This window comes from Ascaphus truei, chromosome 8 (genome assembly GCF_040206685.1).
Source record: "Ascaphus truei isolate aAscTru1 chromosome 8, aAscTru1.hap1, whole genome shotgun sequence".
Classification (NCBI taxonomy): Eukaryota; Metazoa; Chordata; class Amphibia; order Anura; family Ascaphidae; genus Ascaphus; species Ascaphus truei.
Window position 1 is genome coordinate 57,232,653 of NC_134490.1, and position 26,705 is coordinate 57,259,357.

At 42.6% G+C, this 26,705-nt stretch overlaps 1 protein-coding gene across 3 annotated transcripts in view; it reads left to right on the forward strand.

The window, feature by feature from the left end:
* STK32C (serine/threonine kinase 32C) overlaps positions 1 to 26,705 on the forward strand; it is a 216,354-nt gene that overhangs the window by 103,602 nt on the left and 86,047 nt on the right. For all 3 annotated transcript variants that reach the window (XR_012803573.1, XM_075612190.1, XM_075612189.1), the window contains exon 2: positions 7,498 to 7,553. Coding sequence is in view for 2 of the 3 variants with exons in the window: in XM_075612190.1 (XP_075468305.1) it covers positions 7,498 to 7,553 (56 nt within the window). In the remaining variant the exon portion in view is untranslated. The remainder of the gene's footprint in view (positions 1 to 7,497; positions 7,554 to 26,705) is intronic.

Below are 26,705 nucleotides of genomic sequence, written 5' to 3' on the forward strand. Positions count from 1 at the left end.
CCCTACATCTAAGTATCGCCTTGAGTTATTGAAACTATTAGATATGGGTAGAATTCTAAATGTCATCAATCAAAAAGAAATGAAATTTCTTTCCTGTCCACATCCCGTGATTCCGGTATTCCACCATCTCCCAAAGATCCTTAAATCGCTGGTTGACCCTCCTGGTCGACCTATAGTTGCGAGCATTGGATCTTTGGGAGATGGGTTATCGTGGTATGTGGACAGGTTTTTACAACCCCTGGTATTCCAGTTGCCGTCATTTATCAGAGACACAACAGATTTTATTGTCTGTATACAGGAATTTCCTTGGCACCAGGAATACAGGTGGGTCACAATGGACGTGACCTCCCTGTATTCTATTATTGAACACCAGCACGGCCTTGAGGCCATTGAGCACTTTCTTGATTTATCCACTTTATCTTTTTCACATTGCACTTTATTAGAATCCATATCTTTTTTACTCACGCACAATTATTTTTTATTTGATTCACTGTTTTATTTACAGAAGTTAGGCACTGCAATGGGCACAAGTTATGCACCATCTTATGCGAATTTATTTATGGAGTTATGGGAATCACGTTTTATTTATCACAGTAACAATTCATATCGTCATAATATAGTCTATTATAAGAGATATATTGACGATTTGATCTTTATTTGGAAGGGTGATGAAATTTCACTATTTTCTTTCATTGATCATCTTAACACTAATACGCACAATATTAAGTTTACTTTTGAACACAATATTAATCACATTCATTTTTTAGATTTATTCCTGTATATTGATGGCAACATGACAATACAAACTGACATTTATAGGAAGCAGAATTCCAGAAATACGCTTTTATGCGCACATAGTTCTCATCCACGTTCTTTAATCAAAAATATTCCAGGGGCTCAATTCAGCAGATTAAAAAGACTTTGTTCAGACAATGAAGTATTCTTGTCGCGAGCTAAAGACATGTCGGACAGGTTTTTGGCCAGGGGTTACTCGGCCAAAGACATATCAACAGCATTTGCTAAAAAAGTCCAAGCCTGGACGAAACGCGTCAGAGTGGTTGTGCTGATGTTCGTTACTAGTTGTCAATAAAGTTTTTTATATCCATGCGTTGGCTGTTGAAGATGCTGTGAACCACGGAACTACCAAACTTTTTTCTCCTATAGACAGAAGTACACTTGTTTGTAAGAAAAAGAAAAAAATTATTTCTAAAAAAGAGAGAGAGTTATCATTATTCTCTGACAATAACAAGAGTCCATTGTTTATTACCACATTTTATTCTCAGTCTCAGCAAATTTGTAATATCATATCCAAACATTGGCACACATTGTTGCTAGACAAAGATATTCGTACCATCGTACAACATGGACCAAGATTTTCTTACCGTAAGGCCAAAACATTGGCCTTTCACCTATCACCTAGTATGTTTAATTCCAAATCTAATTTCCCTAATATTAAAAGCATTCCAAAAGGCGTCTTTAGATGTGGCAGATGCTCCATGTGTCAGTATACATTTCAGACCAAATACATCACATATAATGACAACCTTAGAAAGTATTATATTAGGAGTTTTCTCAATTGCAATATTAGTTTTGTTATTTATGTTCTTTTTTTGTGGTTGTGGTCACAAATATGTGGGTCACACCACAAGACCCCTCAGAGTGAGTATAGCCGAGCATGTACGTCTGATTAAAAAGAGGGATTTAAATCATCCAGTGGCTAGACATTTTTCACAATGTTCTAAAGGTAGTATTAACAACTTTTCCTTTTCAGCAATAGAACATATATCTTGTCACCCTAGAGTTGACAACAGAGAGAATGTTCTCAACAAACAAGAGATGTATTGGATATACACTCAACACTCTCCACCCACATGGTATTAGCCTTGATTGGGAGTTAAAACACTTCCTTCAGGGTTAATGGTTGGGGAGTCTTGGGAGTGTGTCTCCTTACATCATAGCATATATTATATAATATTCATTATTGTTGTTCTGTATGCTCGGCTATCCTTACATTGTATTTAGAGATATATTTTCTAAATTAATTGTTTCCTTGGTTATGTGCATTTTGTTAATATGGTTAATTTATTGAATTGATATGATATTATACTATAATTCACATCTGTGCATGTATTCTATATATTGTCATTATTTGGCAATATGTGAACATATAAACATACATTAGACAAAATATGTTTTCACTATTTTTACATACTTCTTCAATGGGTTAAGATAACATTTGTGCATTCCTTCCTTAGTTTATATTATTGTTGCTTTACATCACATGCAGTTGTTTTTATTATTTTAAAGTTTTGTTCTTTTTTGTAAATATATTTGTCACTGTGTTACCTGTCTATACACAGGTCATCTTGTAGGCAAATTTGATTCCCACTCGTGGCTTTTCAATCTGATTGACTGATTGCCTACCACTGAGTTGAATTTTTTCAGCCAATAAAAAGGAAGGGCTTGCCTACTTAAGATGCCTCTGTAGAGAGTTCTTTCACTCTTTGATGAAGTCCCACGACGGGACGAAACGCGTCTTTTTTAGAGGTCTCTCTGTGATGTACAGCACTATCGTTTAATAACGCTGATTTTATTTTATCTTTTTGGCTGAGTTCCATTTACGCAGTGACCGCCCATATTTATCATTTTTCTTATCGCTAGTGGTAATGTACTCCTATTTATCGGTGGGTAATTAATGTCTAGCTATCACAATTTTCATATCGCATCCGGAACATTTTTACTGCAGTGTTAATGACTACTTAGGCCACAACACTGTGATTTAATCATACTTTTTGTTGTTGTTTTTACCGGGTGTGATATTAACTTCAATTTAATGGGTTTGATGACTCCAGCCCAAAGAAAGGGGAGGGTTCCATGCATGGGGGGGCGGGGGGGAGGGGAGAAGGGAGGGAGAGATGGGTAGGCAGCAGCCTGCTGTAATCTTGGTTGCATCAATGGGAACTGCAGCTGCTGCAGGCTGCATGCAGAGTCAAGGTGACAACCTATCATGACATGGGCAGATGTTGACGCTCACAATGTGACTCCGGATTGGCTGCGGAGAGAGACTCCCCCCTCAGCAAGCTGAGAGGCTGCAGGGGCCCCAGCAGCCCAATTCCGGTCTAAACATCACGTTGTCATTGCGACGAGTCGTCACACGGTAGCAGGAGGAGATACCGGCACTTAGAGGCCCCGCGCTTCCCCCCGCAATCATAGTTTAAATGTTGTGGTTGTTAATTTAATCACCACAGCATTAAACTGTGATTACTGAAGTTGTGCCTTTAAGCGCAGGGCCTGGTGCAGTCACAAGCCTCTACTACAGCACTGGTTCCATGATTGTATCACAATCGACTAGAACAGGGGTTCCCAACTCCAGTCCTCGAGAACCCCCAACGGGTCAGGTTTTCAGGATATCGCTGCTTCATCACTGATTGAGCCACCTGTGCTGAAGCGGGGATATCCTGAAAACCTGACCTGTGTTTATTTTTTCGAGGACTGAAGTAGAGAACCCCGAGACTAGTGGGAATTCTAAAGCAGTTTAGAAAATGAAGCCTTGCTCTTGTTCAATCCCTTCTGCTATTCAATCTGATGCATCTGCCAAGAGAATTCATGTTCCTCTATACTCGAGATAGAAAAAAGAAACTGACAGAGGCAGGAAGAGGAGAGCATATGAGTAAACAGCTGAGGGTGGAGAAAAACAACATCCAAGGTTTGCAGGGCAGCTGATGTTTTGTGTGGGAATACAGTCATTCTTATCTAGATTCAAAACAAGAGGAGCCAGGAGAAATACTGTGCCATGCACAAGGCCATGCTTATACTCCTTGCTAAGGCGATACGACGGCGTGACGTAATCTGTCGCCGTTGTAGCAGCGATTTTTGCTTATAGTGTTAGAGACAAGAGACGGCGACAGAGGGGCGTGGCGGGGGCGTGGCCATGAGTGGTTCGCCCTCATTGGCTGAACCGCTCACGTGGCAGCTGACGTCCCAATGGAGTCGCTGAAAAATCAATTTTCATTGACTTCCAGCGATCGCGACCAAGCCATCGCTCCGTTGCGCATCACTCCTATTATTATACATTTTTTTTGATGTGACGGTGCTTCGTTCCCGGCAGCAGCGCGTCCTGTTTGACTCCAGGCAGTGCTCGACGGGGAGGCGCAGAGGGGGCGCGGCCATGACATTGCGCGGCTGGTTCACCCTCATTGGCTGAACCGCTGCCGTGACGTGGCCAGCGCTCCGTCGTCACAAGCAAAGACAAAATTCTTGCCTTTGCTAAATGTGGCCGCGCACCGCGCATTGTGCCAGGGCACGTAGGCAGCCACTGGGGACCTAGCCTAGGTGAAAACATATTTGCGACACTGAGGCCTACTATATAACAGAAACAAGTGTAGCCCTGCTTCCTATCACTAGCAAGCCGCTACTCTGTGCTGTATTACCTGCCGGCTCACAGGGCCTGAGTCTCTGCCACAGAGAGCCTGGGGTGCGCGCAATATGTATAACGGGTGCAGCGCCTCCACCTGCGACAGCCCCCGCCAAAGGGGGAGTGGGTCTTCGCAGGACGTATATGCAAGAATTACACTTATACAGCAGAGTTCTAAAACCAATCTATTTTACTTGCAGACCAAACTCACAGTAAATTACATGCCATAACATTCCTATATATATATATATATATGTTATATAGAGCGCCACGGCGGACGCCAACACAACATGCACCACGGCGGACGCCAAGAATACTTCCCACACCCGCCACCGGGTGATCCCACCCCGTGTCCGATCCTTTACGGATTAGTCCTCCCGCTCACAGCAAGCCTTATGTGTGTGTATGGGTGACTGCGCAGCCACTGTGTCTCGGGTGAATGAATGGTACCGTTGGTGCACTTGATGAAATACCTGCCGAGCACTCCGGTGCTCGGGACTGCCACGATCTTCACAAAGGGTCTCGGTGCGTCGACACCCTGCTATCTCTCTCGCTCCCTCTAGGGTCCGGGGCGCTCCTACCCAAACTCCGGCAACACAAGTGGGGTCTGAGCCCAGACCTCCTCCTCGAAAGTATAGTCCCGGTCAAGGCTTACAGATACTATGGGAACCGGAACCTCGCTAAGGCGATCCCTGGCTCAGCTTGTCTCTAAGGTGACTCAGGGCTAACTGGGCCTGGGGCACACGGCCTGCGCCGGGGCGGGTCAACCTCCCCTCACAGACTCTCCGTCTCCTCTCCTCTCCTCTCCAACCAGCTCTAGCTCCACGTGCGCGCAACCACTGCCTATATCTCCGGCACTTCCTCCGCCCATTGGCTTGACTCTCTCACCTGACCCTCCCCGCAGGGCTGCTGGGTCAAAGGACTGCTTTCTCCTGTCAAATGCACTCTCCTCCTTCGCGGGCTTTTGCAACTACTCTTTGCAAGCGCAACCTCCCGCTCTTTGGGGTGAATCAGGGGTCAGGGCTACACAAGTACAGGCTGTCCTCATTTATCCACCGGAATCCGTTCTGGAAGTAGCGTTGGATAGTGAAACCGTTGTAAAGTGAGTCCCATGTTAATCAGTGGCGGTGAGCGTTGGATAACACATTCAGGCGTCGAGAAACGGCCCATAGGGTTGCATTGTAAAGCGTTGGATATGCCATTTGTTGTAAAGTGAAACGTTGGATAACGAAGACTACCTGTAACAATCATTACTGGATTCAGAACTGTTACCCCTGAGCTGCCGATTGATGTTAGAAGACAGGTCCGAAAATAAAGCTTTCTCATGTCTGATCAGTAAATAAAAATACCACATCTCAGGCAGGTCTGCAACGCTGCCTTTCCCCATTATCTCTTAGCAAACAGTTCTTCCACTGCAGCCAGGGATTCTGGGTAATGACATGCAAATGAGCACAGTGTGTCACTCTCCTCATCCATTTTACCATGGACCCCTATAATCTTATACCTGCCGTATTACACAGTTTGTTTGTTTTTAGCACAGCCTGGGTTAAAGACGTGCAGAGCCAGTAACCCTACTCATGTATGATCACAAATACATGCCCATACTTTTCTTGTTTCTCATTATATAGAGCAGCTTTTGTATTTCAAATATCTCTTTGAATTTAATCTACTTTTCACGGGCAAAGGTGTTTTAAAGTAGTGTTATGGCTCACAGAGAGTTGCACATTCGAGGTGATGAGTCAGTGGCTTCTATTCAGTTTGGTACAATCTGCTAATAATGCATCGAATTCCATTAATCCTGGGTTCTCAACTCCAGACCTCAAGACCCCCCCCCCAACAGGTCGGGTTTTCAGAATATCCCTGCTTCAGCACAGGTGGCTCAATCAGTGGCTCAGTTCAAGACAGCCACCTTTGCTGAAGCTGGGATATCCTTAAAATCTGACCTTTTTGGGGTGTCTTGAGGGCTGGAGTTGAGAACCCCTGTGGTGCAATGGTATATCATCCATTACACATTATAACCGCGTAATCTTCATTATAAATGCTGTTTATAATGTCATGTAGTGGATAAAAAGAGGAAACAGGCTGATTTATAATACAGAACCATTCAGACATGGGGTACAGGCAGTGACAGGAAATGAATGTTCCTTACAACATTAATTCAAACCCACATCTGCACCCATCTCCCTATACTGTTATGTATACGTATGAAAAGTTCCAGGACATCACACTTAAAGGTAATCAAAATAACTGGTCATGCTGTGCACTCTACGCACTTATCAGTGCCTGAATTGTGTTGCTGTCTTTATAACGTCACACTTTCCCACTTACATACTGTACGTGTCATCCTCAATAGATAAGTTACAACATTCAGCATTTCTTTTTTTTAAAAACATAGCTCTAACGCACTTACCGTTGCTGATCATACTTTGATGTACAGTATAATCCTATAGGAGCGCTGTTAGATGAGTACCTCCACGCTATCCAACACCCCCACCCCAAAACCTTAATGGATCCAGCTGTGCAGCTGGACCATACTCCATCCTAATGTATACTCTGTCCCTCAATGAGCAGACACTTGACCTTTTGTTTCATCCTTGCCCCTTACTCCCTATAGAGTGCAGGATCAGGATCCTCATTACCTCCTGTATCTGTTTGCGTTTGTCTGTCCTTATTTGGAGGTCATTATGTTTATGTCATTGATATAACTCTGTACTTTCATTGTACCGCGCTATGGAATATGTTGGCGTTTTACAAATACAGGATAATAATAATAATATAATTATTTCTTCCTTTAATATACACTCAGACGGGTAATTTATACTTGGTCCTTTATGAATAGTATAGATACTTGTGGTTGTTAACTGTGGGTTACTCTTCAGCTCCAAATTCTTTGTCTGATGGATGTATCCTCCCCATTGACAAGCCTACTGCCCACATTCACTATATGGGCGTTAGGATGTGTTAAAACATAGCACCCCTTAGTGAATATGGGCCTAAGTATGGCATGTTATTCCCGAATTTCAGGAAAGGTGCTAATAATATTCATAAGCTTCTAAATTAACACCAACTTTATTTTGTTTTAGTGAGCTTGGATCACTTCCAAATTCTCCGGGCGATTGGTAAAGGAAGCTTTGGCAAGGTAAGAGCAGACTTTTTTTTATTTTCGGATGTGCAAACACTTTGTCCACCGCGGGGGCAACAAAACCTGACATGCGTATAATGTAGCAGAATGTATCAGCTATTAAATGGAAATGTTTTTCATTGATTACGTTGGTTGATTTTAGTTTTAGACTATGTGAACAAGTCCCTCTATGCAGCAGTTTTGATTGACTTGTATTCATATTTACCATAGTTCATGGGATATTACAAGTTTCATTATAAGTCTAGGAAGATCAGTAATTTAAATGACAAAAGTCAGTGTAAAGCAGCAATCCCCACCAGAAGGCTGTAATATTTGTATTCTGTCTCCTGAGAATGTCCCGCTTTTTATTTTAAAAATTAGCATTAAAAATCAGGATTATCTCAATCTCTAGTTTCCGAGGTTATCGTGGTGGCCTTTAGACTGCACGGGGCTCTGGGGAGAGCTCCATTTTAACCTCCCGGACACCCAATACTTTTAACACCTATCTCCTGAATGGAGCATCAGATTTAAAAACTAAAAAAAGCATTGAAAATGGCAAATAAGAGATATATTCAAGCAAATATAATGCACACAAAGAGATCAACACCATCTCCTGCTTTATGTGACAAGCCTCAAATTACCTTATTGGAACCTTTTATCATGATGACTATTTCAGATTTAATAATAATGACAACTTTATTTCATGTAGCACTTTTTCTCCCGATGGGACACACAGCACTTCGCACATAGGAATTTATACAGACTCAGCCACTGCCCAAATAAGATTACAATCTCTGATCTTGGTGTCTGAGGCACAGGGAGGTTAAATGATTTGCCCAAAGTCAAAACTAGCTGACAACCAGGAATTGAACCAGGTTCACCTGCGTCAAAACTGTGTCATTGCTTACAGAGTCACTGTCTTTACTCACTGAGCCGTTCCTCCCAATTTGAGCAGGTGTTGCGTTGTGGAAACACAACTCGCGTGGCCATAACATAAGTGAGTTATAATATGATGGCAATTTATAGCAGGGCTCCATTGTAATCTAGGATGTCCTGCTGCTATTCAAATACTGTTAGGTAAACCCACCTCTCTTTTTCACAGGGAAGGACTTAGAAAAGCCATTGTTTGTTAAGCAGGTGCACCGCTAAAGCATTTAATCTATTAAAGTACTTGTTAACAAAGCCATGCGTACACGCTGGAATATGAGTGGCTTTATGCATGACGCTCTGGGTTCAGTGTTTTTAACTGTTTTTTTTTAGAGATTTGTTTATTGAAGACTTCACTTGTAAAACGGGTGTAATATTTGTCTTAAAATCAGCTCCGAATTTATCAAATACATTTATTTATTTAGCGTTTTTAGTAGGGATTTTTTTGTTTTGGATTTTCGCCCAAGTTTTGCAGAACTTGTACTATTTTTCTTTCTTTATATTGAAAGGTGTCCCAAAAATGAGAGCATTTATCCCAGCAGGTGGCTGCTATCGACAGCGCCTCAAACTAACAAGAGATAGTCACTAGGATAGGAGTGACCATCTCCAGTTTTCAAGGGCCAGGATCATCCTGCTTCAGCACAGATGGCTAAATCAGTGGCTCGGCCACCTGTGCTGAAGCAGGGATATCATGAAAACCTGACCTGTTGGTGGCCCTTAAGGACTGGAGCTGGCCACGCCTTAACCTGTGTTTCACAAACTTTCTGCTCAGCCCTTTGCTTTCTATTGATTCATTTCTGTGAGTATCCAGTACGCAAACAACTGAAATATCTGTTTGGTTCTTTGGTTGTCTGGCGTAAAGACATAAAAAAAAAAAAGCAAATACAGTATGTCAGCAAAGCGCTGGTTGTTGGAGTTTGTAACAACTTGCAGCTGGCCCGGGTGGTAATTATCAGTTTTAAAGTAAAACAAAAAACGATTTGTTTTTCTAATACAAAAATGATTGAGCATTAACCATGTGTGTGCTCGGCGGGGCCCAGCAGTGGATGACATAGTAATGAGATGTTGGTCCCTCCGGCACCGACAGGTTTAAAGGTAGAAGCTTCATGTAATTTAGAATGTTAAGAGTCTCGGTCTATAATTTATTCAATGATTCATTTTAAATAGTCTCTGGCCTAATTGTATAGCATTGACTTTCAATCACATTGTTCAGCCTTTCAAACAACCAAAATGTGGGGTACTGAAACAATCTGTAGCAACATGTACATGTTAAATACCAGTTGACTCAACCGAAGTGTATTGGTCACATAGTTATTAGAATAACCTGCCTTTAACAGTGATGGAATGCAACAGAAAGGGGAACATTATTATTAGTGTGATGTGTGTGGCGCAGAGTTTTGCAGCAACTTGCTTAGTGGGTTTGTGTAATCAATTAGCACAATGCTCTATAAACTATAGGTGCCTATCCTTTCAACCGTGTTATCTCTTGCAACTGACGACCAATTTTGCAAACACAAGTAGTCAGCACAGTTGCAGGTAAGAATTTTAGCAGCCTAATTAAATAAATGTATTCAAGTCATGCATGCACAGAATGCTCAAATCCCTTCGGTGTTACTGTGCTCCAATCTACAAATAATTTAAGCACATGCAGAAACAAATGACTTCATTTGCACCTTCCTGTGCAAGTGCATGCTGTCTTCAAGTGACACATTGACATCTAATAGTAAAAGCAAAGTTATTTATTTTGTTCTTTTTTGAAAGCTTCACAAAAGGTGAAACCATGACACTTAATTACAGTTTGATGAAAAGTAGAGTCTCTTGCTCAGATGTGGCATTCAAATGCACACAGTAGAATTTCCTTGATCTATAATAAATACCGCACCTTTCGCACTGCACCTACTATAATTCTCATATCATCAACAAAATATCCATTCTTGCAAATACAAAGTTCCCACTTGGCCGTCCTGGCTTGGTTCATTGGCTTTATAATCAGAATGGTGGCTTGGTTTAGCGATTACTAAAGTGCAAAACCTTTCCACAAGTTCACAAAACTGGCAAATATTGGACTTTTGCTGATCGCAATTTTTGTTTTGCATGGTAAGTCTCTCAATTGTCTTTTTCCAATTTAGATAAAAATTCAGCCATTGGGGAGGACAGATATGGACAGAGACAACATCCATATTATATTAACAGCCCTTATATAACACCAACACTAGATACCATATTTATCTTGTGGTGGGACAGTCATATAAGCAGTACAGTACATATGCAAAATGTTCATGCAGCTTTAACGACAAAACTGTCCCCTTTGGGATATGACAACCCGGCAGAGGGTCGAGATGTTGGTTCTTTGTCGTTTCATCTGTTGTACTTCTATGGTTTAAAAACATCAGCAAGGCCGCTGATTGGCCTTTGCTTTGCAGGGAGATAATTGATTGGTCGCCGATCTGAGCTGGCGGGGTGTAAGAGAGGGTGGGGTGTAAGAGAGGGAGGGGGCAGAGTTGGTGGTGCAAGAGAAGGAGGGGAAAGGTGAGGGGAAAAGGCAGGGGGTGTAAGGGATGGGGAGAGGTGAGGGTGTAAGGGAGGGGCGACAGGAAGGAGTGAAAGAGGGGGAGGGAGTGAGGTGGGATGTAAGAGGAGGTGTAAAGGAGGGGGAGAGGCACGAGTGAGAGGGAGAGGAGGGGAGGAAGGGACGGAGTGAGTGAAAGAGGGGAAGGGGAGGGAGTGATAGAGGAGGGGGAAGAGGGTCAGGAAGTTATAGAGGGGGGGGACAGGAGGATGGAGTGAGAGAGGGGGGAAGGAGTGAGAGGGAGAGCCTGAGTGACTGGGGGTTGGGGGATCAGCCTCACTCACAGGTGGAATTATTGATCGTGTTAAAGAGAGCGCCATTAATGATTGATTCATAGCCCTCTTCTATTTATCCATTTAAATGGAGCTGAAATGTTTTCTGGCAATAGGCAGAGGGTTTAGCAGCATAATACATGGGAAGCACAGTTGTTGCCATTTGATATTGTCTATTCAGGTGGATGTTGAAGAGGAGAATATAAGCTAAAACGATTTAGATATTAACCCTGAATTGAACTCCTGTACTAAAGCAGTTACTAAATTAATTTTCTTGCAAGTAATTAAAGCATTTCTGATCTTTGTGTGTTCCAGCAATAATTGAGTTAATGGCAGAAAATAATGATACTCTGAAGGCTGTTTATCACACCAGAAAAGTGTTCCTTGCCACACCTAAAACTTTTATTTAATATGTCAAATTTTAAACAACTGACTTACATATGATATGGATCAGGATAGACGTTTCTTTATCACTGTAGATCTGGAAGACATTTTTTATTAAGGTTAAAGGGGGGAAATGAAAATTCCCTGATGCTTCACAAACGTACTGTAAGCGGAGCGAAATAGGTACAAAGTTCCTTGATACATTGATACAAAATGCCTCTGTTAATGTCAATTCAACAAAAAAGGCTGATTCTTATTTACTGCTTCTATAATCAAGCCATTAAAACAATCAACACATTTTCCCTAATTCCCAAACGCAATGAGATATCATTCAGTGCACTAGTTTTGCTGATAGGTTGAAACTTAATTCCTGCAGTATTTTGCCCAGATCAGACATGACACTTTTTCTGCATAATAAAATGTATAGCATTTCACACCGGATCGAGGCGTGGAATATCTTATTATTTCATGCTGATAATCAAATAATTGGTGCAACACACACTGCTTCTTTAACATTTGATTTACTGTACACAAAGACACCCTGTTATTTGAAAAGATGACATTATGAATACAAAACACAAATAAGTATAAATGAGGACCATATTGTTGGAATTACTGCCATTGTAATGAGCACCACGTACTATAGAAATTCCGCCACAACGCTTCAAATTACCAGTGAGTCAAGATGGAAAAAAATGTTGTTTCTCATTTTCTACACAGGCAGTGTAATTGAAATACTATGATTATTGAATAAATTATCCAGGGCGGTGCTATCTGTAATAGCATTTATCAAATTCAATTAGACTGTGTAATATTGAATAGAAATGAGATTATGAGTCACTGAATATTTAGTATGGGGAATGTTATGGAACAAGACATTTATTTTCTGCAAGCAAGGTACCATCCAAAGTGTGAGCTTCACGCTTTGCGCGAATAAGGGAAACATTAGGATTAAATAAAAGTAGTTGAAGAAAACACAGGAAATCGTTCTTGCACATTTTAGCAGTCATGTTTTAACAATTTCTCCTTACAAATGATATAATGCACATTTAATTGATAGGTAGAGCAGCGGTGCGCAAACTGGGGGGCGCGAGACTGCCTGCAGGGGGGGGGGGGAGGGCGCGGATTACAGAGGCCCTGCGCGCTTCCCGAAGGCACTTAAATTACAAATGACGCCGCGAGGTCATGTGATGTCACATTGCTATGGCAATGTAATGTCATGACGCCGGAGCCGAGGTAATTGGGGGTGTGGGGGTGAGGTGACCGCCGGCAGGGGGGCGCAGGGAAAGAAGTTTGCGCCCCCCAGAGGTAGAGAAATATTGCACACAGTGAACTCAACAGGTCTAACATTTCTTAATCTCACTTCAATATATGTAGAAAAAAGAGGAACAGAGCCCCGAAACTGATGCTCTAAGACTATCAGGATAGATAATAAATCTCCAGAAATAATGTCCATTAATAAACTGCGTGCGATCAGGCTGTATTGAATGTATTGGCTTCATAGACTCCTAGTGTGTTGCCGGACTAGCAAACAGGACATGGGTGAATCTCGCGGTATGAGGAGACAGAGATGCCGGTGAACCCACTGTAAAGTGTGTCCCACCGCAAACCTCAAAACCCCTCCACCGCAACCCTCAGTAGCCCTGGTGTCCCACACAATGAATGGTGTCTTGCGGCAGGCATGTACTCATGATCTAGATGCCGTCATGATGCCATTGAAGTAATAGCCTGAATCGGTGCGCAGACTCGGCGGGCTCCAGCCGAATATCCAGGAAATAGAAAACACTGCTGCAAGGCGGTTCACTAGTAATAGTGATCTATTAGTGCACTTGGTTTTTCTAAAACTCCTACCAGACAGCAGTAACCGTGTGTGAAATATATGAGCAGCTTACAACAGCTACTATTTAATCCAAAAGATACAAGGATAGGTCTCAAGAGAGCTATGTGATAAAAAGGTCCGAATTCCAATGAATAGGCTTATTATAAGGTTGAATCAATGCCTTCCCCTTTGATATTTAACCTTGCTCCTAGGAGACGCCATAGCATTTCTGGACTTCTTTCTGAGAGACTGAGTGGCGAGTGCACTGTTTGCATGTTCAGTCCACACATTGGGAACACGGGATTACTGGCGACATGAACCACATGTTTCCAATAGTCCGTTTGAAGTTGTGCCAACCAGCATCAATATGGGAAGGCACATCAAGTGAGTGACCCTCACAGAGTGGTCTGGGCCGGGGAATGGGTGTGACAGATAGTAGAGGAGATGCACAGTGCAGCTTATGTGGGTCTTTCTTTGCACTGATTACATTTGCGAGGTCTGTATGTGAAATGTTTTAAGGGGCCTCTTTAAAACCTTAAGTGTAGTCAGTCTAGACCTGGCAGATACAGTAGCAAACCTTCCAATCATGCCCATTTAGCAGGTACTGCACCTGTTTGATGTCCTGTACCTATTCATTTCAGGAGTGCATATTGTACCTATTTCTGCCAGTGGCTGCTGTAGCTTCAGCTAATTAAAGCAGCTGGGAGATTAATTAGTTATCTGCTAATGATCACCTGGTTACGGGAGATTTAATACCACATTTATCTTGTGTTTAAGTATATACAAATGAATCCATAAATACACATTTTATTGACATTATGATCTTTGTATATAGTAAATTGTATGTGTTATTGTGCCTCCTTCAGTGGGGTCGCCTGAAAGCTCCTCAACCCCACACTGAGATACCAAATAAAGTGTATCTATTTTGATGTGCCACACGGACCTCTAACTAGCCCCATGTAGCATTAAGAGAGTATATTATTTTACTAGTCAACTTCATATTTCTTACTCTTGTTGCTTTCATGCTAAGTGACATACACCCAAAACCTATCTCAACTGAGATGGCAAATTGTTAAACATTAGTTTAAAAAGTAGGATTTCTAATTTTTCATGCAGGGAAAACTCAGCTCACAGATTAAGACAGATAGGTGGAACTACCCTAAAATAGTTACTATCTACACACCCACACACTTCTATTCATCAACAGCGCAGAAGCAGAGCTAAAGATACGTAAGGAAAAATGCTGCTGCCTTCAATGTATGGTGCACAGGTTTACAAAGCTATTTCTATACTTGAGTGGGTTGAGATGGTTTAAAAAACGTGATTTCTCTCCTGCTGACAGTGTAAAGTTTACTGGGACTATTAGTAGTTTCAGAGGTTAACACATCGGTGTATATGACCATTTAGCTTCTTTTTTTTTTAAGTGCTACTGTAAAAAGTGATGAACTGAATACATTATTCACAATTATGACTCTTTTTAAATGCAAGCTTCCTATATACAGTATTATGCAAATAAGTAGAGTATGGTGTTGTGAGAGTGCATCACGTGTTAATTCTGTTCCTCTGGTGAGGTGCCTTGCTGTACCTCTTTATTCCAATTGAAAATGCTGTATAATGGTATTATTGTAATGCACATATTCCCTGTGGTTTGGCTAACCGCTTCTGAGTGAGAAGTGTGAGTGATGTTTTTTGTTCTTGCTTTTTCTTATCAGGCTGACCACTTAATACGCCATCTGTTTTCCTATTTCTTTACTTCTTTTGGCCGTTGTTAAATACTCAGGCAAACCAGCTAATCAGTGCTCGATTAGTGTTAGGAGAGCCAGATCCACAGACAGATTTCCCGGGGCCCAGGACTAAAGTTTCATTCGGGCCACTCCCATCGCCCCATGTCGAAAGGCGTGCAAGCCCCCCCCCCCATCTCACACCTCCTCACGATATCCTGAAAACCTGACCAGTTGATGACTCTTGAGGACTTTTGTTGGCTACCCCTGGTTTAGAAAATATGCCCCAGTGAGAGAAGGATCTCACGTGGGAGTTGTGATACTGTTTGCGGCAGGGCATACAATCAAGTTATTGCCAATCGCTGAAGGGTCTTCTAATTCCTGTAAAGACTAAGCACAAAGGAAACAGTGTTGCATTGTTTTGTTTATTGTTTTGGGAGGAAATACACAATATAAGAAAAAACTTTGTTTTTCCTGATTGAAGTCAAAAGGAGCCTGTTAATATACAAATCTCATACCTCATAGTTCTGTTTTGCGCTGATTTTGCATGGGCTGTATATTAAAAGGCCACCAATTCTAAGCTTTAAAATGAACATGCATTTTGAACGTGTGTTTCTTAGTATCAATGTAAGATCAGGTGTTTTACACTTGTTTTGCAACATCATATGCATAATCTTGAGATGTGGGAAGTGTTAATAAAAGGTGTTAGAGATAAGTTAACAAACAAAAATTGATACACTGTATGGACTGTATATCTTTATTTATATAGTTCAGTGGTTTCCAATATTTTTATGGTTAAAGAACCCTACGTGAAATTCTGAGGAACCCCAACCCTCTCTAATAGCGCATCTGATATCAGATGCATTGTAAGGAACCCCAACCCTCTCTAATAGCGCGTCTGAGATCAGATGCATTGTAAGGAACCCCAACCCTCTCTAATAGCGCGTCTGAGATCAGATGCATTGTAAGGAACCCCAACCCTCTCTAATAGCGCGTCTGAGATCAGATGCATTATAAGGAACCCCAACCCTCTCTAATAGCGCGTCTGAGATCAGATGCATTGGAAGGAACCCCAACCCTCTCTAATAGCGCGTCTGAGATCAGATGCATTGGAAGCAACGGAACGCCACAGTAACTTTCTGACTAGCAACCACTAGGCCAAGGATGGCCAACTCCAGTCCTCAAGGGTCACCAACAGGTCAGGTTTAGGTGATATCCCTGCTTCAGCACAGGTGGCTGTATCTTTTATGGTTAAAGAACCCTACGTGAAATTCTGGGGAACCACAACCCTCTCTAATAGTGCGTCTGAGATCAGATGCATTGTAAGGAGCCCCAACCCTCTCTAATAGCGCGTCTGAGATCAGATACATTCTAAGGGACCCAACCCTCACTATTAGCATGTCAGAGATCAGATGCATTGTAAATTGTACTGTATTTGGTACAATTAGGGATGCCCACGGAACCCAAGAGTTCCTAGGAACCCTTGCTGAAAAACACTAATATAGCGCCATCCAGGTACATAGGTCTTTACAATTCACGGGACATACTCTAATATTATAACATAATGGGAATACGCGCATCAGACATAAAACAATAGGAAAAAGAGTCCCTGCCCCAAAGAGTTTATAATCTATTATGTTATAATCGAATGTATCAAATCCAGAAAAAGCTCGTCATTTTTAACTTTTCTTTAGCATTACAAAATATTTCCATGTTTGACTGGTTTGTAAATTAAACCTATTACACAGTATGGTCATGCGGGTGTAGAATAGTGAAACAAGACATCTGCATTTTGAACAGAATGTAATCATTGAGGGATTGTAGTCATTGAACTCCCAGGCACCAAAAAAAAGGTTACATTGCAGGACTTTTTCTTCTCCGCTTCCAGTCCCGAGAAAGCAGATAGTCTGGAACCGGTCCAATCTTCATGTCCATAACTAATGCATTATTTTGACCAAAACATACTGTAACTCTAGCAACACAAGTAATATTGCTATGAAATAAATGCATTTGCATGCCTTGTGCGACTACCCAAAACTGCTGGAGGATTCTGGGTAATGTCTTATTTATATGGACTGAACGCCACAGTAACTTTGATACATCTGGCTTGCAACCACTAGGCCAAGGATGGCCAACTCCAGTCCTCAAGGGTCACCAACAGGTCAGGTTTTGGGGATATCCCTGCTTCAGCACAGGTGTCTCAATCAGAGGCTCAGTCAAAGATGGAGCCCCTGATTGAGCTACCTGTGCTGAAGCAGAGACTGATTGAGCCACCTGTGCTGAAGCAGGGATATCCTCAAAATCTGACTGTTGGTGTCCCTTGAAGACTGGAGTTGGCCACCCCTGCACTAGGCTGCTTTTTTTTTGGTTTAGAGCTTTCTCAACCCCAAGCAAAAACGCTAGGAAGCCATCCACGTTTAAAATTGCTAGGAAATGGAAATCTAATATGCTCACGTGCTTTCCAACGCATTAGAATACAATAAGAATGTATAATGAAACTCCAAGCACATCTTGCTCTACAAGTGTTGACAAGACACATTTGTAAAGGAAGATGCATCGAACATTTGGCTAACTGTTCATTACTTTTCAATTCCATGAAATTCTTCTTTTCCCGACTTAAATAATTGTGAAATCCATTCTGCCAATTGATAGATATCATTGAGTTATGAAAGTAGTGCTCCAATGTGTTAGGGGTAACTTCTCTGAAGTCAAATCTCATTTCTATACTTTAACTGTACAGCCCAAGCTAAGTGCTCTTTTAAGAGCATACTGTACATCCCTTTACAGAAACAATTCCTTAGTATTATATGAGTGATCTCCTGGCAACTGTTTCTTATTTTGCATTAGCTGAACCTGTATTGTTATAGATGCACTTTTGATATCATCTCTCTCATTGCAAGAAAACCACGACTGAAAAATACTGGAATTCTATAATTTAATGTAGGGAAGGTTGCATTTTATCTGTGTTGTGTTTTCCCCCTTCTTTAAGTAGTTATGTCATTACAAATGGTGGCAGATAACATTTCTGGAAACTGTGTATGATAACTATGTGATGATCTCTTCAATATTGTTTAAGTATATGTTTTGTTATGGATATTGTAACATTTATATCCCTACTAGCAGCAAATACCATGCAATACCTATTTACATTTGTAACTTTAAGGATCTCATCCACAATGACAAATACATGGACACACAGACTATATATATATATTGTGACAAACGGCTTACTCCGGGGCTCCGTCGTTTGTCCGGGACTGTTTAGAACACGGTCTTTTAGGGTAGGTTAAATGATGAGGCGTCACGTACTGTTCCTTTAAACAGGCTATGCCTGGTTTATTCAGTCCCAGGCACTGAGACTGCCACAGTGCATACAACAGAAAACAGATCAAAACAAAAGCTGCTCACCTGAGCGATAACTTAACTTAGATATCCCTGACTCAGGGTTGGAAGTGGCTTTTCCACTTCCAACATCAAAACACGGTACTTTTGCAGTCTTACACAAATGAACAGAAAGATTGAACCTGTTTGGGGAAGAGGCTTCTCCCCTCTGTAGTTCAGCAGCCTTCCAGCCTCCTGGCTCTGGTGGGGAGACCAGAGCAAACAGGAAATCAGTCTTTCATACCTGATTCCTAATTAGCATGACAGGTGACAGAAATCAGGCAGCAGACAAACTCTGGTCTGGATCTCTCATCCCTCAGTTCCAGCGCTTGCCAAACTGTGGGATGGAGTGTATGTATTATAAGGCTGCACTCCCAGGCCAAACAGGATAGAAACTGTCTAGTATCCTGGGAGCCCTATATACGGAATTTATTACCATCCCCTGGTTTCTGTCACATATCCTCCCCCCCAGGTCAGACCTCGAGGGATGAGCGACCATGGATATTAGGGAGTGCATCCTTGACAACCCGTCAGCATTGCCATGTTTGTGCCCTGACCTGTGTTCCACAGAAAATTTAAAGGGTTGTAGGCTTAGGAACCACCTGGTCACTCTAGCATTCTTTTCCCTGTTTTGACACATCCAGGTAAGGGGTGCATGATCTGTGACCAACCGGAATTTTCTCCCCAACAGGTAGTATTTGAGCGTCTCTACAGCCCACTTTATTGCGAGACACTCTTTCTCTACTATGGAGTAATTTTTCTCCTGGGGATTTAGTTTCCTACTTAAATAAAGGATGGGGTGCTCCTCACCTTGAGACTCCTGGGAGAGTACCGCCCCCAGCCCTACCTCAGATGCGTCGGTTTGGACTACGAACTCTTTGGAGAAGTCAGGTGTGACCAACACTGGTTGGGCACAGAGAGCTTCTTTCAGGCTTCTAAAGGCCTGTTCGGTTTCGGGGGACCACTTTACCATTAGCGGTCCTCTTGCTTTTGTGAGGTCAGTTAGTGGGGTTGCCTTAGTTGCAAAATTGGGAATAAACCTTCTATAGTACCCAATTAACCCCAAAAAGGTCCTTACTTGTTTTTTTGTAACTGGCCTTGGCCAATTTTGTATCGCCTCCACTTTGAGTGTTTGGGGTTTGAGTAAACCTCTGCCAATAGAATATCCCAGATACTTGGCCTCCTCCAGACCAATAGTGCATTTAGCGGGGTTAGCAGTTAGTCCAGCAGACCGGACTGCGTCAAGCACAGCTTGGACCTTTGGAAGGTGGGATTGCCAATCTTCACTATGGATTACCACATCATCCAGGTAGGCGGCAGCATACCGAGCATGTGGTTTTAAAATTTTATCCATCATTCTTTGGAATGTGGCGGGAGCTCCATGTAAGCCAAAAGGCAACACCTTATACTGAAAGAGGCCGTCTGGGGTTGAGAAGGCTGTCTTTTCTTTTGCCCTTTCTGTGAGGGGAACCTGCCAGTACCCTTTTGTTAGGTCTAGGGTTGTGAGATATCGGGCTTTGCCCAGTCTCTCTACAAGTTCATCTACCCTGGGCATAGGATAAGTATCAAATTTTGACACCGCGTTTAGTTTCCGGTAGTCATTACAAAACCTTGTTGTACCATCTGGCTTTGGGACTAAGACTATAGGGCTGTTCCACCCACTTTGGGATTCCTCAATTACACCTAGTTTTAGCATTTTTTTAACCTCTAAACTTATAGCCTTTCTTTTGGCCTCTGGGATTCGGTACGGTTTAAGGTTAACTCGGACCCCCGATTCAGAGACTAGGTCATGTTCAATTACGCTAGTTCTACCTGGCCGTATAGAGAAGATTTCTTTGTTTCTTTTCACTAAATTCTGAACCTCTCGTTTCTGATGAACAGACAGGGTTTCAGCTATGCTAACCTCTGGGTCAGTTTCTTGATTCTCTGACGGACCTGGGGGTACTAGGGTTAACAAGACTTCTCTATCTTTCCAGGGCTTGAGTAGGTTTATATGGTAAATTTGCTCAGGTTTCCTCCTACCTGGCTGTCTTACCTTATAATTTACTTCTCCCACTCTTTCCAAGACCTCATATGGCCCATGCCATTTAGCAAGGAATTTACTCTCCACGGTGGGAACCAGAACTAGTACCCTATCACCTGGAGAAAAAATTCTGACCCTAGCACCCTTATTATATGTATTCCTCTGTGCTTCTTGAGCTTTCTCCATGTGTTCCCTCACTATGGGTAGGACTGCAGCAATGCGGTCCTGCATCTGGGCAACATGCTCTATTACACTTCTGTAAGGGGTAACCTCGTGTTCCCAAGTCTCTTTGGCTATATCCAGTAAGCCCCTTGGGTGTCGGCCATACAATAGTTCAAACGGGGAGAAGCCAGTGGATGATTGGGGAACTTCTCTAATGGCAAATAACAGGTACGGTAACAAACAATCCCAGTTTTTCCCATCTTTATCAACCGCCCGCCGTAACATGCTCTTTAAGGTTTTATTGAACCTTTCCACTAAACCATCTGTTTGTGGATGATAGACTGAGGTTCTGAGATGCTTGATTTTTAGGAGTTTACATAGCTCTTTCGTTACTTGGGACATAAATGGTGTTCCCTGGTCAGATAGAATCTCTTTAGGAATCCCGACCCGGGAAAACAGAACTACTAACTCTTTTGCTATGTTTTTAGCTGAGGTGCTACGTAGGGGAACTGCCTCCGGATATCGGGTGGCATAATCTAATATTACCAATATATGCTGATGTCCCCTAGCAGACTTTATTAGGGGTCCTACTAGATCCATAGCAATCCGGTCAAATGGTACCTCTATTATGGGAAGGGGTACCAATGGGCTGCGGTACGCCTTGAACGGGGCGGTGATCTGACATTCTGGGCATGAGGAACAATAATTCGTAATTTCTGCCAGAACCCCAGGCCAATAGAAGCTTCGGAGAACCTTTTCTTTTGTCTTTTCCACCCCTAGGTGTCCCCCCAATGGATGACTATGTGCGAGGTGTAATACTACGTTACGGAATGTCCGTGGTACCAACAATTGTTTAGTTGTAACTGATTTCCTTTTATCAACCCGATATACTAGGTCGTTCTCTACCTCGAAGTAGGGGTAAGCAAGTGACCTATCTGGTTGGCCAGGAGTACTATTCTGGTCCCGTATATTTCCCCTTGCTACCGCTAATGTGGGGTCCTCCCACTGGGCCTTCTTAAAACTCCCAGGACTGACCTCTAGGTCAGCGAGGGTCTTATCCGGTTCTGGGGTGGTAAGTGTCTGCTCAACATCTTGATTTGGGGTATTCCCTACCAAAGTAGTGATGGGGAAGGGAATTTTACAGCACTCCTCCTTTTCCCCCTTCTTATTTGGGCCCTCGTCAACCTCCATTTCTGAAAAAGGGAAAGGATTTGTTTCTTCTAATACTTCGTTATGGTCCGCTATTGAACTCTGGGCGCTATTCTGAGCGGGGGACCACATTTTTAGAAAATGGGGAAAGTCGGTCCCTATTAACACATCATGTGCCAGTTTGGGTACAATACCCACCTTGAAATCTAAAGAACCAAACTCTGTTTCAAAAAAAACATCAACAGTGGAATATTCATGATTATCCCCATGTATACAACAAATTGCCACTCTTTGTGAACTGTTTCCCTGTTTCTTCTTAATGGGCAAGAGGTATTCGGACACTAGTGTGACCATGCTCCCAGAGTCAAGAAGTGCCCGAACCCTCTTACCATTAACCTTTACAAATGCCCACAGATGGTTATTCAAGGGGTCCTCTGGGCTAGGGCCCATACATTGGGACAACAGCGAATAAGGTTCCACGCTGTTGCATTGCATGGGCTCATCATTTAGTGGGCAGATTTTTGCTGTGTGGCCCCTCTCATGACAATTTACACATTTAGGTACATAGTTTGTGTCCCACTTAGAGCCTTTTCCCGGCTCCCCATGTTGGCTATTGCCCTTAGTGTGCGAACCACTGTTGCTGATGCTGCGTGAAGGTGGTCGCCGCTCTTCAGCGCCCCTTAACCCCGGTACCCTTTTACCGTCTCTGGAAGAGTCCTGGAACCTCGGGTAGTGGGGTTGCTCCACGACTGTGGGTTGCGGGTGCTCTTCTGCTGCATTGTACCTTTCTACGAGGGCCACAAGCTCATCCGCATTGTGGGGGTCACTCCGACTGACCCAACGGCGTAAGGCAGAGGGAAGTTTCCTCAAGAACTGGTCCATGACCAACCGTTCCACGATGTGGCTGGCTGAGTTGATCTCGGGTTGTAGCCACTTCCGGGCGAGGTGGATGAGGTCATACATCTGGCTTCGGGTGGCTTTATCCATCGTGAAGGACCATGCGTGAAACCTTTGGGCGCGAACAGCCGTGGTTACGCCGAGGCGGGCGAGGATCTCGAACTTCAATTTTGCATAGACGTTAGCTTCGGCTGGCTCTAGATCAAAGTAAGCCTTCTGGGGTTCGCCGCTTAGGAAGGGTGCGATTAGACCAGCCCACTCAGCTTCTGGCCATCCCTCTCTCTGTGCCGTGCGTTCAAACGTGAGAAGATAGGCTTCCACATCATCCGAGGGTCCCATCTTCTGAAGGTAGTGGCTTGCCCTGGTCATTTTCGGTACTGGGGCTGCCGCTGCCAGTGGAAGGTTACTGATAGTCCCCCTCAGGATCTCGAGTTCCTGCTGTAAGCCCTGAGCGAACCGCTGTTGCTCCTCTCTCAGCAAGCGGTTTGTCTCTTGCTGGTTTGCATTCGCGTTTTGCAGGGCTTCATTCGTCTGTTGCTGGTTTGCATTCGCCTGTTGCTGGTTGGCATTAATCTCTTGCTGGGCTATTAGCAGCTGTTGCTGGGCTGCATTCGTCTGCTGCTGGTTTGCATTAGTTTCTTGCTGGGCTATTAACAGCTGTTGCTGGGTTTCATTCGCGTCTTTCTGGGCAGCGACATTGCGTACCAGCGCACCCACCACGTCTTCCATCTTGTTTGCAGAGGATGAAAAAAACTTTTTTTTTTTTTTTTCAAAATTCTTCAACCCGCAGACCCCCTAGTGCTCTGCCCGCATTCTCCACCATATGTGACAAACGGCTTACTCCGGGGCTCCGTCGTTTGTCCGGGACTGTTTAGAACACGGTCTTTTAGGGTAGGTTAAATGATGAGGCGTCACGTACTGTTCCTTTAAACAGGCTATGCCTGGTTTATTCAGTCCCAGGCACTGAGACTGCCACAGTGCATACAACAGAAAACAGATCAAAACAAAAGCTGCTCACCTGAGCGATAACTTAACTTAGATATCCCTGACTCAGGGTTGGAAGTGGCTTTTCCACTTCCAACATCAAAACACGGTACTTTTGCAGTCTTACACAAATGAACAGAAAGATTGAACCTGTTTGGGGAAGAGGCTTCTCCCCTCTGTAGTTCAGCAGCCTTCCAGCCTCCTGGCTCTGGTGGGGAGACCAGAGCAAACAGGAAATCAGTCTTTCATACCTGATTCCTAATTAGCATGACAGGTGACAGAAATCAGGCAGCAGACAAACTCTGGTCTGGATCTCTCATCCCTCAGTTCCAGCGCTTGCCAAACTGTGGGATGGAGTGTATGTATTATAAGGCTGCACTCCCAGGCCAAACAGGATAGAAACTGTCTAGTATCCTGGGAGCCCTATATACGGAATTTATTACCATCCCCTGGTTTCTGTCACAATATATATATATATATATATATATATACACATATATAGTTGAAAAAGATTTCACAGGCACTCCAATATAGTAGAAAATGAAACACAGACAGAGCCCAGTGCTACATCCAAAGACACAAATACATACAGTAGTACAGTGCCTAAATATATATATATAGATATCTTTTGAATAAAATGGTCTTTTAGTTTAACTCTTTGGCCAAAGTGTTGTAAGCCCTTGAGCCACTACACGGCAGACCACGTCTCAAGGGTCCTAACACTAATATAAATTCTTAATAACCTGTACATTACCAGGAAGAATGATTTATAATAAATCTGTCAAAATTAGTTGCATAGTTCCAAGTCTGATTGAAGCTCTTATTAACCTGTATAATACCAGGAAACGCACTCTGTATTAGATTTGTCGCAATCAAACTGCACGCAAGCTCCCATGAGTGTGGAAGGTGGAATGGAGTAAGCTTTAACCATTTAAAAGTGGGAGGGGGTGAGATTCAAACTAGGGAAGGAGGAGCCACCCTCCAAATCAGCCAGGACTAGCTGAACAATAATTACAAAACATACAGGACCCCTATAAGCTCTTATTGAACCCCCAAATAACCACAACATATATATATAAGCGCATAAGTGTCAAAGACATCAGCACCATTGTGTAATGTACAGGTTCTCAGTTTCAGTATATCATCCTTTTTATTTAATTTATAATTTAAATTTCATATTGTATTTTTATGTAGTTATTGCATGTTATTTATTTTAATATAATCTTACACTTTTTGAACTGTAGTGCTGTTAATGCTCTAAAATATATTCAATGAATTAATGTTTTTCTTTCCCTTTATGTGCCTCTTTAAAATCGTATGTATTCTCATTTACATCAGCTGTTCCTTTAAGAGCTGTGACCAATGAAAATTTATTTTGAGAGTGTGTATATATATATATATCCTAGTAGTTCCTCATACGTCATTATTCCCTGACGAAGTCGGCTTAGACCGGCGTAACGCGTAGGACTGACGTCACCACGTTGATCACGTGGTGTCTTGAGATCATTGTGGACGCTAAATATCGGATGTTTACTGAGGTGGTACGCCGTGGTGAATAGATCTGTTGGACCCTACACTACTTTGAAAGATCCTGACATCGTTTCTTATCGGCACAGTCTGCTATTGCTACCTAGTGTCCTGGCGGTGCTCTACGGGTCTGCAGAGGTGTGAGTATTGGCGGATGCCTCTCCTCCCTGTCACCCGGCTAAACACACAGTATACCAAAGAAACCTTTATGTGAATGTATTCTTTATCCATCTTGTAAGTGTGCACTTTTATCACACATCTATTTTATTAAATAATTTTATTCTATGTCCTGGAGGTTATTGCACTTGACTAGGGGGTGCGCTTTTTGTCCTTTTTTCTTTTTTACATAGTTACCTGGGAGTGATTCTCCTTTGGATCCAGCAGCCCCCCTCATAAATTACTCAACTGGCTTTCGATTCCACACTCCCACTAAAAAGGATTTTGATGACATTTTGTGTCTGAACACTTCGGATTGGACTCTGTTCATTTTGTGGTATATTTTATATCATTCATAATCAGATATTTGTGTTAGATGATTTGGGCTTATTTTTCAGCCACAGGGCTTGGGAACCTTGCAGTCATTGAGTTGACCATGAACTCCTCTGTATACCAAGGTATTCTAGAGTCCATCATGAGACCATCTGTCCGACAGCTAAAGCTTGGCCGAAATTGGGTCATGCAACAGGACAATGATCCCAAGCACACCAGCAAATCTACAACAGAATGGCTGAAAAAGAAAAGAATCAAGGTGTTGCAATGGCCCAGTTAAAATTCAGACCTCAACCCGATTGAAATGCTGTGGTTGGACCTTAAGAGAGCTGTGCATAAGCAAATGCCCACAAACCTCAATGAACTGAAGCAACGTTGTAAAGAAGAGTGGGTCAAAATTCCTCCACAATGGTGTGAGAGACTGATAAAGTCATACAGAAAACGATTACTTCAAATTGTTGCTGCTAAAGGTGGTTCTACAAGCTATTGAATCATAAGGTATACTTAGTTTTTCACACATGGCTTCTCCATTTTGGCTTTATTTTTGTTAAATAAATCATGACACGGTAATATGTCATGTGTTGTTCATCTGAGGTTGTATCTACCTAATGTTAAGACCTGCTAAGGAACAGATGATTGTTGTTATGTCCTGATATGTAAAGCCATAGAATTCAAAGAGGGTGTACTTTCTTTTTCACACCACTGTATATGTATGTCAGGGCACACAATAAAAGTAATAATCCAAAAGACTGGAGCGGGGGCTTCTGGTAAAATACTTAACTGTACTATGTAGAAGGGTCAAAAAAGCCGGCACACCAAATAGTACAAAAAATATGTGTTTAGTAGCTCAACATTTCAGCTTCCCA